Below are 14,391 nucleotides of genomic sequence, written 5' to 3'. Positions count from 1 at the left end.
CAAAATTTAAAAAAACCCATAAAATTAATACACGTGGAAAACACTGCACGTATAAATGAATGTATTATATATGTTGCTGTCTTGACATACGGCCTCAAGTTAAATTGCTGCACCATTGTTCAACAGTTCAGCATTGTCAAAAACATTGTCAGAGATTCGTTTAACCGACTTATATTAATTTTCTTCACTTTTATAAAGTACGTCCATAGGCAGCTGTCACAACCCTGCCGCCGTCACCACATTTCGTAAAGGTATGTTCGATAATCCTGAACTCCCGACGACGCTGGGACACTTGGCCGGTTGACAGGTGTCGCTCTCGGCTAATTTCCGTTTCCGGCCTCCCCGTCTCCGTCCCCGGCGGTCACCTCCCGAGATATCCTTTATGGTTTTAATTTCCACCCCGGTGCTTTTCAGAATGCTTGCCAGCGCCGAGATATAGTGAATCGCCAGTCGCAGTGTGGCGATCTTTGAAAGTTTCTGATGTTCACTCAAGTTCGATTTGGGGACGACGTTCCGGAGGTCGTCAAAGGCGTCGTTTAATAGATGCATCCTTGACCTTTCCCTCATCGTCGCGCCTTCTCGCTGATAATCCGGCATCCCTTGCTTCGGTCGTTGTCGTTGATGAAGATACGGCTTCGACGTCATCGTCACTTGGAATCCTAAATGAGTCGCAAACTCCGAAGATTGATTGTTTGGGTATTGTTCGAGATACGGCTGTTCAGATTGACCGTTATGTCCATCATACACTGGATTATGATCTGGCGTCGCGTCATTGTATGGCGTATAATGAGTCCAAGAATTGCCAACGAAATTAGAAGAATTATGATTACTAGGAGCAGAAGCGCACAACTGGTAACCACAGGGATTGTCCGGATAGCTTTGGTAAGACAACTGATCGTGGTTCTGAAATTGGCCACCTAAGCAGACCGCTGAACAGTCCATAACAAAATTTTCCTGCCCGTTGACAATCATCTTGTTTCTTGAAGAGCAAGTTACCTGAAGTAAACTCAACGTGACATCACTTTATCAGATGGAAACGTGTCGGAGCCATCTACTCGATAGGCGCTGCTTTTTGACGCTTTATATTCCGAGACGTCAGAATCCGTATCGGGTTTCGCCGTCTAGACTCGGCAGCGTTCGGAGGCGGAGCGTCGCGAGTGACGCCCGGTAGAGCTCACGAATTATATCCGTGGCGATCGTTCTCCGAGATACGGGATCACACGAGGACCCCGGGTTTCTCCAAATATTATTACTAATTGATCCAGCGGAATCCACGGTCCCCGTGCTATACAAACTAACAGAAAAAAAGCAACGTCAACTAATTTGCCGAGGATATAATTAACAAGCTGACAAGATTAGGAGGATCTAGGGGAACCCGAGATGTGTTGTGACATGCAAGATTAGCTAATATGTTTTTCACATACCGCTCGTTCTTGAGTTTTCTGGTTCACCAATAACATGACGATGGCAATCAAAAGAAACTGGTTTTTCGTTTTATGCTCCCTTTACTGGTTAATGCGAATTCTTGCTTCAGTGAAATCCCCATCTTCTCTTTTTCATTGCTGCTTAATTTGATAACAAACTTGGTCTTAGATGTTCAGTTACCGTATTTAAATGTCTTCAGTATTAGAAGGAAATGAGCGATAATACATCCGTATTGTATATTTTGATATTGGTAAAATTAAACATATAGTGCACAGTATATACTTTGGAAAACTGTATTTATGGCAGTGCAAATTGTCATGGCGTCTTTTAGCTAATTAAAAAATGCAGGTCTTCGTCTGTTATACGATTGTTTATTCTTGGTTAACTCAAAAGGTACAGTTATGTCGCTTAAAAATGTAGAGTGACACAGCTACAACCTTCTAAAAAAAGTTGATATATTTTCATTAACATATAGATCGTATTGGATGTCAACATCAATCAAAACCAACCGTCGTCATTTGCATAAAGAAAACTATGAAAAGGAAGAATTTCCAGTACGTAATAATTAGGACAATAATTATTTAAGCCTGGGAAGTCGTTCATGTGCAAGAACATCACAGTGGAAGGAAACGTTTTCTTATTGCAATTAATTTTAATAAAACACATAAAAAAATACCCTTAAAAACACCATAAATAACAAAAAACAACAAATAAAACTCAATGAAGTAAACCAACACAACACAAACAAACCTAAAAACAAGCAACATCTTTATTCCCTGCATCTTCACGAGGCTCCAAGGTACCATTCCGTATAGTATACTGCATTTCTTGACAATGGGCTACACATTTTGTTTAGTAGGAATCTGTTTAATTGGTATTAGCAGGGCACGTCTTGTAGACATCGACTATTTATTGTGTAAATGCGATCATATCATGCTAATCAGGCGATGAAGGTACAAAACAAGACTGGATTATTTATTATAATCTTTTATATACCAGGGCTGATCCTAAGTAACTAGAGAGGTTGTAAAAAAGCACTGTTTTTATTAAATTATTACGCTTTGAAAGAAGGCTAAATTCCCTGGAAAATAGGATGTTCCATAAGGAAATTTAAAATAGGTAGTGTATTATTTTATGTCCTCAAATGGAAACTCAACACCATGACATTAAAATGTATGAAAGTAAGTATTTATGAGGTATGTAATATTTTAATAAACTAAACAGCAATATAGGGTCTTGTCCAGGGTAACTTTTAATCCAAAAAGGCACTTTTTCGTACTTTGTGTCTGTTTATTTGTTTGTTTTTGTTTGTTTATTTATTTGGGTTTCTTTATGTTCGTTTGTCTGTATGTTGCAGAGAGGTAACTGCTACCCTTGTATCCGCCCTCAATAGATGTGGACCATTACTCTTCTGTAGCAAATATATTCCAGACATAAAACCTTTAATACATATATTTTTTATTTTCCATAAATTTTGTTAACAGTAGATATTACTGTTTCTCGTTCCAACCAGTGCATCACGACTGGTATATCAAAAGCTGTGGTATGTGCTGTCCTGTCTGTGGGGTGGTGAAAAGAAAAGATCCCTTGCTACTAATGGTTTTCTCTCTAAGATTATATGTCAAATTACCAAATGTTTCACATCAAGTAGCCGATGATTAATAAATCAATGTGTTCTAGTGGTGTCATTAAAAAAACCACCCAGTTAATATTAAATTTGTACCTGTTATTTGGTGTAATGTTCTCAAATACCTCCATTATTGAATTATAGTTGTCTTTTAACAATGTGTTAAACAAATGAAGGAAATGAAAAATAATAGTATATCCTTGAAGGAAATGTGTTATTTAACGACGCACTCAACACATTTTATTTACGGTTATATGGCGTCAGACATATGGTTAAGGACCAAACAGATATTGAGAGAGAAAACTAGCGTTCGTCACTTCATGGGCTGCTCTTTTCGATTAGCAGCAAGGGATCTTTTATATCCACCATCCCACAGACAGTATAGTACATACCACGGCCTTTGTTAGACCAATTGTGGAGCACTGGCTGGAACGAGAAATAGCCCAATGGACCCACCGACGGGGATCGATCCTAAACCGACCGCACATCAAGCGAGCGCTGCACCACTGGGCGACGTCACGCCCCTATATCCTTGAATGTAATATATAGGCGTATACGAATTTCTATAACCTGTAACAAAAATAAGATGGTACTGGCAAGAGGCCAGCTAACGATCGAAACTATAGTGACGTAAATTCTTGAATGGTTTCATAACGTCTACAGCATATAACTCGGATGCCAAATTGCATTATTAGTCTGTAATTCGCAATCCCTTTTATTTAGGTTTTATCCATTTAACATCGCAACAAATATCTCAATGATATATCAGTATTTAAAGTCATCGCGATTAATTTCAGTTTTTCTGAATATGAATATTGTCACCATACTAAACTACAATCGATATTTCAACAATCGAATACATATTTGAATACTAGTAATTAGAAGTAAGATGTGTTTCGATCTCTGATTTAATAGAATATTAAATTTACAAACGATTAAGGTGTTGTCATACATTTTAATAGTAAATAACCAACTCTTCAAATTCACAACAATTCTATGGACGATTGGTCTCAATCTCCGGCGTGGTTGTAAAACCAGTTGAATTTGCTGTATAGTGTAGTACGGCAATACTGCTTCGGCGTAAATGATGTATAAAACACAGTATGTGTAAGACATGAAAATTCAGAAAAATTTAAAAACATAATAACCAGGTGGGGGCATGGGAGCCTTGACTACCATCACACTTCTTTTATCCCTACCATATTTTATATTTTGCTGTCGCCCCCATAATACGACTCTTATACAATATGGTTGCCCCCAAATCTTACCATGTGGGTGTCTTTCCCCACCCCAATATAAGGTCCTGGCTACGGCAATGCTGACTGTCTGGATTGATGAACAGTTAAAGTTTACTAGAGTTTACACTACTAGAGCACATTGATGTATTAAAACTATTGGATGTCAAACATTTGGTAATTTTGACAAATAATCTTACAGAGGAAACCCGCTACATTTTGTCATTAGTAGCAAGGGATCTTTTATATGCACCATCACATAGATAGGATAACACATACCACGGTCTTTGATATACCAGTACCAGTTGTGGTGCACTGTCTGGAACGAGAAATAGCCCAATGCACCCACCGATGGGGATCGATCCCAAACCGACCGCGCATCAAGAGAGCACTTTACTACTGGGATATGTCCCGCCCCAGGATTGGTGAACAGATGAAAGGAATGTAATTATGAGAGTGATAATTCACTGTGTGACGTGCGTGGTAAATAAATAATTGTATCTTTATTGTTATTGTTGGTTATTGCCCATGTACCATAGACTTGAAACTCGTGATTTATGATAAGTCGAATTACTCCCTCCACACCTTTGTTTTGTCCATAACTAAAGCAGTACGCGTTTTAAGCGTTCATACCAGCCTCGGTGGCGTAGTGGTTGTTATCGGACAAGGCTGGTAGGTAATGGGTTCGCATCTCGGTAACGCTCGCAGCGCAGGTTTAATGACTCAGTGAATAGGTGTTTGGCTACTACACCGACGTCGTCTCTGTCTGCCCCCCCCCCCTTCCATGTGTGTGTATACTCTCTCTCTCTCTCTCTCTCTCTCTCTCTCTCTCTCTCTCTCTCTCTCTCTCTCTCTCTCTCTCTCTGAATCTCTCTCTCTCTCACACACATACACACACTATCTATCTCTGTCTTTCTCTGTCTCGCACACACACACACACACACACACACACACACACACACACTGTCTCGGTTTGTCTCTCGCCTCCTCCCACTCTCCCCCTCTCCTCTCTCTCTCTCTCTCTCTCTCTCTCTCTCTCTCTCTCTCTCTCTCTCTCTCTCTCTCTCTCTCTCTCTCTCTCTCTCTCTCTCTCTAACCACCAACAAATAATGCCTAATCCTCCGACCTGAACAGACAGCTCAGATAGCCAAGTGTGTTCCCAGGACAGCGTGCATAACCTTCATTGGATACAAGCACAAACATACTGCGCTCGTCCATTTACAGAATTTTTAAATCAAAAAGAAAAGAAAACAAAAAAAACTAAACCAAAAAAACTAAAAGTAAAACCAAAAACAACAAAACAAAAGAAAAAAAAACCCAAACACAAAAACGTAAAGTCGCCATCTCACGACGTCATAGCATTATTGTACATTATTGTTCGCGCGTAAAACAAGACGTCGTAACATTTGCGTGGTTTTATTATGCATGTCTGCTGATTCAGTTAGCAACAGTCATTAAATCAACATGGACGTCGAAACAGGCGAGGGGCTGGACGATCAGATGAACTATCGCATGGTCGACCAGACGGGCACTCGCTTGGATGAAAAGATGGACGATCAGATTGACGATCGCACAGACGATCGCATGGACGATCACATGTGGAGCAACCTGCCAGACACTGCGCTCATTGAAATCTACCTCTGCTTGCAAGACCCTGAAAGGGTTAACATGTCGATGACGTGTAAGAACTGGAACCGGATCTTTTCGTCTCCGTGCTTGTGGAGGACGTGGTACATCGAGCTGGGAGGGTACAACTACATCTCGACAGGGGAGAGAATCTGCAAGTTCGCCGACGGGCACGGGGATCACCCGAAATACCTGTTCCTTTCTTACGACCACCGTCGTCATCACACGTGTAAAATAATCCAGAGGACCATCGATGACTTCCTAGACAAGATCCAGAACGCGAAGCTGGTTAATTTTGAATTCCAAAACGCCAGCTTCATGTTCGAGACTCTAAAGGAAAATGTCGTCGACAGTTTCGCGCGCTTTTTTCGAGGGCAGACGAACATGGTGGATTTTAACATGGAACGCTCGCACCTCTCATTAACGAGTGGGTGTCGGATACTTCACGCTATAGGTAGCGCATCCGGTAACACGATTAGAAATCTTGATATAGAAGACTTTTTCGACTCGATGCTGGCGATGTTTCAAGTGAAACAGTTCATAAACGCCTTGTCCAAATTCACCAACCTTTCCTTTCTGGCGCTGAATTATAACTGTTTGTCAGACGACATTTTGGAGTGCTTAACTCAGAATCTGGCGGGAAAACTGAAGCATATTAGTTGCAGGGTATTTTATCTGTTTATTAATATTAATATATTTTATAAATCTTAGTTCTCGGATGAGCAGTTTTAACAGTGGCTGGTAGAGATGAGTAGAATCAATTGGTCTAGCTCTTCCACGCATTTTGATACATCGCTTATGTATTGGTTAAAATGGCGGCCTAATAGTAATATGTCATGTTGCAAGTTTGTACAATGCAGTCAAAGCCTTGAACCCACAGATGGTCTATTCCGTGGATTAAATGTTCGTTTCAATACAGTATTTGGTACGAAGCTCGTTATGTGACATGACCATATTTTTGTCTTTCTTTCTTTTTTGTTTCAAATTCAATACAAAGTTAAAACAGTTTTTAATTAAATCGTTATATAGATTAAGATATCAGCTTTATCATGCGAAGGTTAGAATGGTGAATGCTGCGAGGTTAAAACGAAATAGTATTGTTATAATGAAAGAGTATTTCGCGTTTTTGATTAATTTAAATAGAAAAAGAATGGCCATGTCTGCTAACGAGCTACGAAATTAAATATAGATTATAGCTAATTCCATTAGTAAATGAAGAATATCGCTATCACACCTGCCAAACGGTCAAGCCAAGACATTTTATGTACCCTCTGTGTGTTCTTTTACACCGAGCCGAAGGCGAGGTGGTAAAAGAGCACACTGAGGGTACATAAAAAGCCATATACCCCGAGAGATGCTTCTACAACGAATTTATCTTGCCGACATGTTAAACCATATAGCCAATTAATCAAAATAACGCCAGACAATAATTGTTAACAATTTATTAACGGAGCCGTACCACGCGAACGAAACCACTTGCCAGTGACGAAAAATAGTTCCATCGATAAACGAGTTTTTAACTTCAAATGTTTGTAATACGAAATTGTCTGAAACAGATATTAATTTTTTTTTTTTTTTAAACTAAAAAAACAACTTTTTTTTATCAGAAATATATGTAGTAAAAAAATATAAATATTTAAAAAAAAAAAAAAAAAATGTTGCTAATCGCGCATTAATACAATAACACCACGACCGTAATTAGGTGGCCGAGTTCAACATTGCAGCTTTTAAAAGTATTGAAATAGTGTATTTTATAGTAAAAATAAAATTAATTATATATACTTGATTGATTATCAATGTTATTTATAATCTAATTATTGCTTTATCATTAACTGGGGTGGCTGGAAACTGTTGGAAATTACAGACGGGGTATAAGAGAATTTGGCTCCGCCCACAGGGGTATAAGGGATTTGTCGACAACAACGGCAAACAACGAATGAGATTAAAGAATTTTACATAAAGGCGAGATAATCAACACTGTTATAGTCCGAATCTTTGACGTCATGGCAACGCCAACCAAATTGCAAGCGTGTGACGTCATTAAAGATATATGGGCGGGACGTAGCCGAGTGGTACAACGTTCGCTCGATGCGCGGTCGGTGTGGGATCGATCCTCGTCGGTGGGCCCATTGGGCTATTTCTCGTTCCAGCCAGTGCACCACGACTGGTATATCAAAGACTGGTATGTACTACCCTGTCTGTGGGATGGTGCACATAAAAGATCCCTTGTTGCTAATCAGAAAGAGTAGCCCATGACGTGGCGACAGCGGGTTTCCTCTCTCAATATCAGTGTGGTCTTTAACCATATGTCTGACGCCATATAAATAAAATGTGTTGAGTGCGTCGTTAAATAAAACATGTCTTTCTTTCATTAAAGATGCTGCTTTAATATTGGCTGTTTGTAGATATATAAAAAAAACAATTAAAGGGACAGACTCTAGCGTTTAAACATTACAGTATAATTTGCACTATTAGAGCCGTTTATCATCACTGAAATCAAACAGTACTTATAGTTTATTGTTTACATTATCCATTTCCGTACGAAGTCTTTCTGGTCATCCTGTTATTTCTAATATCACAAAATGCATTTTTCATAGTTTAAAACACACGTGCGTCTGAGAAGTAACGTTTATTGATTCGAGTTCTAGTCTACTTTTAAGGATATTTTCCGGGTTTAACGTTACAGACTCTTGTTTCGCTCTGTTTTAACTTTATCAAAATGTGTTATAGGTGTGTAGATTAACTAAACTTAGTGTCCCTTTTTACGAGTTGAAACTAGGGTATGCGCCTTTAACTATACTCTTCAAAAGAAGAAACGCAAAACCACATTGTCGTAACATTTGGAGAATTGATTTAATTATTGAATGGCGAGTCCGATAATTACCAAATGTTGCAGGATTGTTCACAATTCACTCTAGTCCATTGTGAGTAAGTGATAGGACACACCACCAAGGTCAAGGTCATCTGGAGTCAATACCGGGTGTGGCCTCCGCGTGTGTTGATAACTGCCTGGCACCGCCTGCCCATTGAAGCAACCAGAGTACGGATGACGTCCCGGGGGATGGTGGCCCACTCGGCCTGCAAGGCTGCTGCCAGCTCGGGCAGGGTCTGGGGCTGTGGTTGTCGCTGTCGGAGGCGTCGGTCCAACTCGTCCCATAGATGCTCAATTGGGTTCAAATCCGGTGATATCGATGGCCAAGGAAGGACATTAATGTTGTTGTTCTGTAGGAAAGCCGTTGTGAGACGTGCTGTGTGAGGCCTGGCGTTGTCATGTTGGAACACTGCGTTGGCGTTGGCCATAACTGGAACGATGTGTGGCCGGAGGATCTGGTCAATGTAGCCCTGTGCATTCAGGTTGCCCTGCACGTGGACCAGGTCAGTTCTGCCAGTGTGTGAGATGGCTGCCCACACCATGACACTACCCCCGCCGAATCTGTCCACTTCCTGCACGCAGTTTGCCGCATAACGTTCACCACGACGCCTATACACGCGACATCTTCCATCATGACGTCGGAGCAGAAATCGGGACTCGTCACTGAACCACACCTGTCTCCATCGCAGTTGAGGCCATTGTCGATGAATCTGGCACCACTGCAGTCGGAGTCGACGGTGTTGTGGTGTTAAGATGACACCTCGAACTGGACGTCTGGCACGAATTCCTACCTCAAGTAGGCGGTTCCGTACGGTCTGGTCGGATATCCTGCGCAAACCTGGTATTGCTGCGGCTGTGGAGGTGGCAGTAGTCAATCGTTCCCGAAGGTGGCGTACCCGGATGTAGCGGTCCTGCCCGGGGGTAGTGACCCGTGGTCGACCGGATCTAGGGAGGTCACGTGTTGATCCATGTTGCTGGTAACGGTCCCACAGTCTGGAGATGGTGCTTGGGGACACATGGAATGCCCTGACAACGGCCGTTCTGGATTCGCCTGCGTCTAGTCGGCCGATGGCATTGTTTCTCTGCGGTTCACTGAGACGTGGCATGTCCTGGATTGTCAACTGTCGGCCAGATACAGAGGCCAGGCAAGCGAACACCCTGCACTTTTATACTGTCGGTGTTCATGTTGCACGTGCAGACAACGCACGTGCAGTGGTGACATGGTTTGCACGTGGCTGCGTTTTTGCGAATATTCACATTTTGGAACTTTATTGTACAGTAGCTGCGTTTTATCGAATGTAACCGTGGGAATGTGTTTCGGACATGCAATGACCTTATATTCACAAAGCATGAACCGGTAGGAAACATAAAATCGGAGTTATAACCCATTTGTACCCTTTTGCGTTTCTTTTTTTGAAGAGTATATTATTACAAATGCGATTATTAATTGTTAGTCGTTACAGTGATCGCCTGTCGTGCTTGTAACGTAGGATAGATTCCCCCCAGTGGACCAATTATCAGAATGTTGGGGTTAATTTTCGTCCCAACCAGTGCCCCACGATTAGTATATTAACGTCCGGATATGTGCTGTCCTACCTCTGGGAAAGTGCATGTAACACACCCCTTGCTGCGTTTTAAATATGTAAAAAAAAAAAAAAAATCATTGTGTTCTAATAGTGCCGTTAAACAAAACAAAACATTAACCGTCTATATCTGAATTCAGGTATGCAGAACAGATCCACATTTTCATCGAATATCGTCGTATTCGTGGAAGAGTTTAAAATCAGTATGTCCAAAACTGTCCATAGATTTTTGGTTCGAGAGTATCGGCTTGTCGGCTGACATCATCCGGGTACTTGTACCTGAAGCGCCGTTGCACGAGATCTATATCGATACCAGGTTCGACCACAACGCCGATTGGTTGCAGCTGAGTGAAACTATTGACCACATTGCAAAGCATCACAAGCAGATAAGTATGATAATAATAATAATAATAATAATATATAAAATCATATCGCTATGAAAAACCTCTGTGTGTGTGTGTGTGTGTGTGTGTGTGTGTGTGTGTGTGTGTATGTGTGTGTTTGTGTATTGATGTATGAATATCTATATATTTTATGCATGTCGAGGTTGACTGTTACATACATAGATATTAACGCACTGGCGCAGGGGATAATTAAATCCTTTCTGGCCTCACAAATTGTTCCATGCCGTTACTGAGACTGGAACCTATGGCACCGAATCGCCCGCAAATTGCAGACTAACCACGATGCGTTCTGAGCTATCCAGACATCCATGTATGTATGTATGTATGTATGTATGTATGTATGTATTGATGTATGAATATCTATATATTGTATGTATGTCGAGGTTGACTGTTACATACATAGATATTAACGCACTGGCGCAGGGGATAATTAAATCCTTTCTGGCCTCACAAATTGTTCCATGCCGTTACTGAGACTGGAACCTATGGCACCGAATCGCCCGCAAATTGCAGACTAACCACGATGCGTTCTGAGCTATCCAGACATCCATGTATGTATGTATGTATGTATGTATGTATGTATGTATGTATTGATGTATGAATATCTATATATTGTATGTATGTCGAGGTTGACTGTTACATACATAGATAGTAACGCACTGGCGCAGCGGATAATTAAATCATTTCTGGCCTCACAAATTGTCCCAAGCCGTTGCCGAGACTCGAACCTATGGCACCGAATCGCGCGCAACTTGCAGGCTTGCCACGATACCTTTTGAGCTATTGAGGCATGTATGTATGTATGTATGTATGTATGTATTGATGTATGAATATCTATATATTGTATGTATGTCGAGGTTGACTATTACATACATAGATATTAACGCACTGGCGCAGGGGATAATTAAATCCTTTCTGGCCTCACAAATTGTCCCATGCCGTGGCACCGAATCGCGCGCAACTTGCAGGCTTGCCACGATACCTTTTGAGCTATTGAGGCATGTATGTATGTATGTATGTATGTATGTATGTATGTATGTATGTATGTATGCATGCATGCATGCATGTATGTATGTATGAATGTATAAAACGAATAAAACTATAACATAAAACAAAGCATGTATTTGTGATAAACAGTTACACATCAATCGATGTCACAATATACTACAATATTTGCATAACTCACGAATATCAAAATTGTAATGTGTTTCCATTTGGCGTAAGTAGCAGTTTCCTCAAGAGTTACTGGCGAAAAATAAAAGAACATAAAAAAATAGCAGCCAGCTTTGACTTATCGGTCACACTTACTGGATTTGGCAATATATATAAGTAGTAGATGAAAGTATTTATAGGCATATAATTCAAGTTACAGAAACAAAGTGAATAAATATTTTTGGTCATTATGTAACTTTTGTAAATGCTTCTTTGATTTATTTTTCAGCTGTACTGTCGGTAAAACTGCACAACAATCACGATTCTATAGACGACAGTCTCGTGTCCATGGTAACCCAGTGTCCCGCTCTTCGAGTACTGTTTGTAAGGTCCGTTCTAAAGGTGTCGACCATAGATGAAATCTGTACACTTCAGACTGAGCACAAAATAGGTATGAGAGACCAGTCATAAAACACACACCATTCACGATACTACCCCAACCGTATCCAGACTCTTAAGGCCATTTGAGCAGAACGTAGCCTAATAGTAAAGCGTTCGCCTAATGCGCGATGTCTAGGATCGATCCCCATCGGTGGGGCCATTGGGCTATTTTCATTCCAGCCAGTGCACAACACATGGTATATCAAAGGCCGTAGTATAAACTATCCTGTATGTGGGATGGTGCATATAAAAGATCCTTTGCAACTAATGAAAAAATGTAGCGGGTTTCCCCTCTAAGACTATATGTGAAAATTACCACGTTTAAAATCCAATAGCCGATGATTAATAAATCAGTGCGCTCTAGTGGTTACGTTAAACAAAACAAACGTTAAACTTAAGACCGTATGCTAAAGTGTTTTGTTTAACGACACCACTAGAGCACATTGATTAATTAATCATCGGCTGTTGGATGATCATTTGATAATTCTGACACGTAGTCTTAAAAAGACGCTATATTTTTCCATTATCAGCAAGGGGTCTTTATCTATCTATCTATCTATCTATCTATCTATCTATCTATCTATCTACCTACTACCTACCTATTGATGTAACAACGGATGGTCTGGACCTGGGGTGGGGTGGAGGGTTCGAATATGAACATAACGGACCATGAATTACATCTACATTTCCCATGAACATCTATGTGAATAGCCTAACAGGAATGTTACACTCTGAAAAAAAAAAATTGTAATGTTACTCAGTAAAAATTGTTTTAGCTTTATCGAGAAATATGGTGAATCGACCATGTCTGCACCATCCCCACCCCTGCACCATTCCCACCCCCGCACCATCCCCACCGCTGCCGGCTTGGCACGGCTCTGTTATTATTTCTCTTTCTTCAGATTTGCAGACATTCCATGTAACGACGTGCGGCCTCACGGAAATGGAGTATGCTGAATTAATATATGTCAGCGCAAAACATCTTTCCGTTATGCAAGAACGAGGCTTAAATTTTGAAATTCGGGCTGTTCTAGGTAGACAACATTTATAAATCTTAATTTTTATTTATTTATTTATTTATTTATATATATATATATATTTATATTTATATTTATATTTACATTTATTTTATTATTTATTTATTTATTTAATTTTATTATTTATTTTTTCATTTATTTATTATATATAATATTATATTAATTATTTAAATAAGAGAATTATTTATAAATTATTTTTATTATATCATTATATTTGTATAAACCCTTTTTATAATTATGAAATACAAATTTATTCTCAGATTATTGGTGTATATATTAATTATTGTTATTATTATTGTTGTTAGTTTGGTTTCGTGTTCTTTTGAGGTTTTATTAATAGTGTTAATAGTTATACATTGTATTTGTCTGTACATAATAAAAAAGTAACCTATTTACCTTTACTTAATAAAAGACTGTGTTATACGTGTCATCTATTTACCTGTAAATATTTATACATTGTATTTTTGGTAAACACATATGTATAATGTATTGCATTTAAATAGTGTATTGCATTTAAAATACGTATGTATGTATGTATGCGTGCGTGCGTGCGTGCGTACGTACGTACGTACGTACACACGCACACACGTACGTACATATGTATTAATGTGTTATATTTGTAAGTAAATTACTTTGTTATTGTTAAAATTGTATCTATGTGTGTATATAATTAAATTCCACTAATATTATAAGGCAGTTTTGTTTATTAATTTACTATTATCAAACGGTCACGAATATCGTACTGACCTTGTGATTGCTTGGAGTTCAGTGAAAACGTAAACAGTTACGGCACCAACACTTCTTTCAATAGCGTGTGAATATATCAGCCGGTGTATTCGTTTAACATATTGAAAGTGTACTTCCGCCAACTTACAAATAACCCGTAGTAGCTAAATCATAAATGTAAGGGAAAAAGAAAACGAAATGTCTTTGTCTACGAAAGTGAGTTTCATAAAGTATTTTTCATAGTGATAATATTATAGTGGTGA

The 14,391-nt window shown here is 39.5% G+C and overlaps 1 protein-coding gene across 1 annotated transcript; it reads left to right on the top strand.

Annotated features, from left to right (window-relative positions):
* Positions 1-5,649: 5,649 nt before the first annotated feature.
* LOC121379217 (F-box only protein 39-like) lies at positions 5,650-13,500 on the top strand. The gene is made up of 4 exons (XM_041507722.1): positions 5,650-6,579; positions 10,509-10,758; positions 12,214-12,375; positions 13,268-13,500. Exons 1-4 carry the CDS (start codon positions 5,752-5,754, stop codon positions 13,414-13,416), a joined length of 1,389 nt encoding a protein of 462 aa, XP_041363656.1. The 5' UTR covers positions 5,650-5,751; the 3' UTR covers positions 13,417-13,500.
* Positions 13,501-14,391: the final 891 nt, after the last annotated feature.

This window comes from Gigantopelta aegis, chromosome 8 (assembly GCF_016097555.1).
Source record: "Gigantopelta aegis isolate Gae_Host chromosome 8, Gae_host_genome, whole genome shotgun sequence".
In the NCBI taxonomy this organism is placed as follows: domain Eukaryota; kingdom Metazoa; phylum Mollusca; class Gastropoda; order Neomphalida; family Peltospiridae; genus Gigantopelta; species Gigantopelta aegis.
Note: the sequence above shows the minus strand (reverse complement) of the source record. Positions and strands in the feature narration are given on the sequence as shown.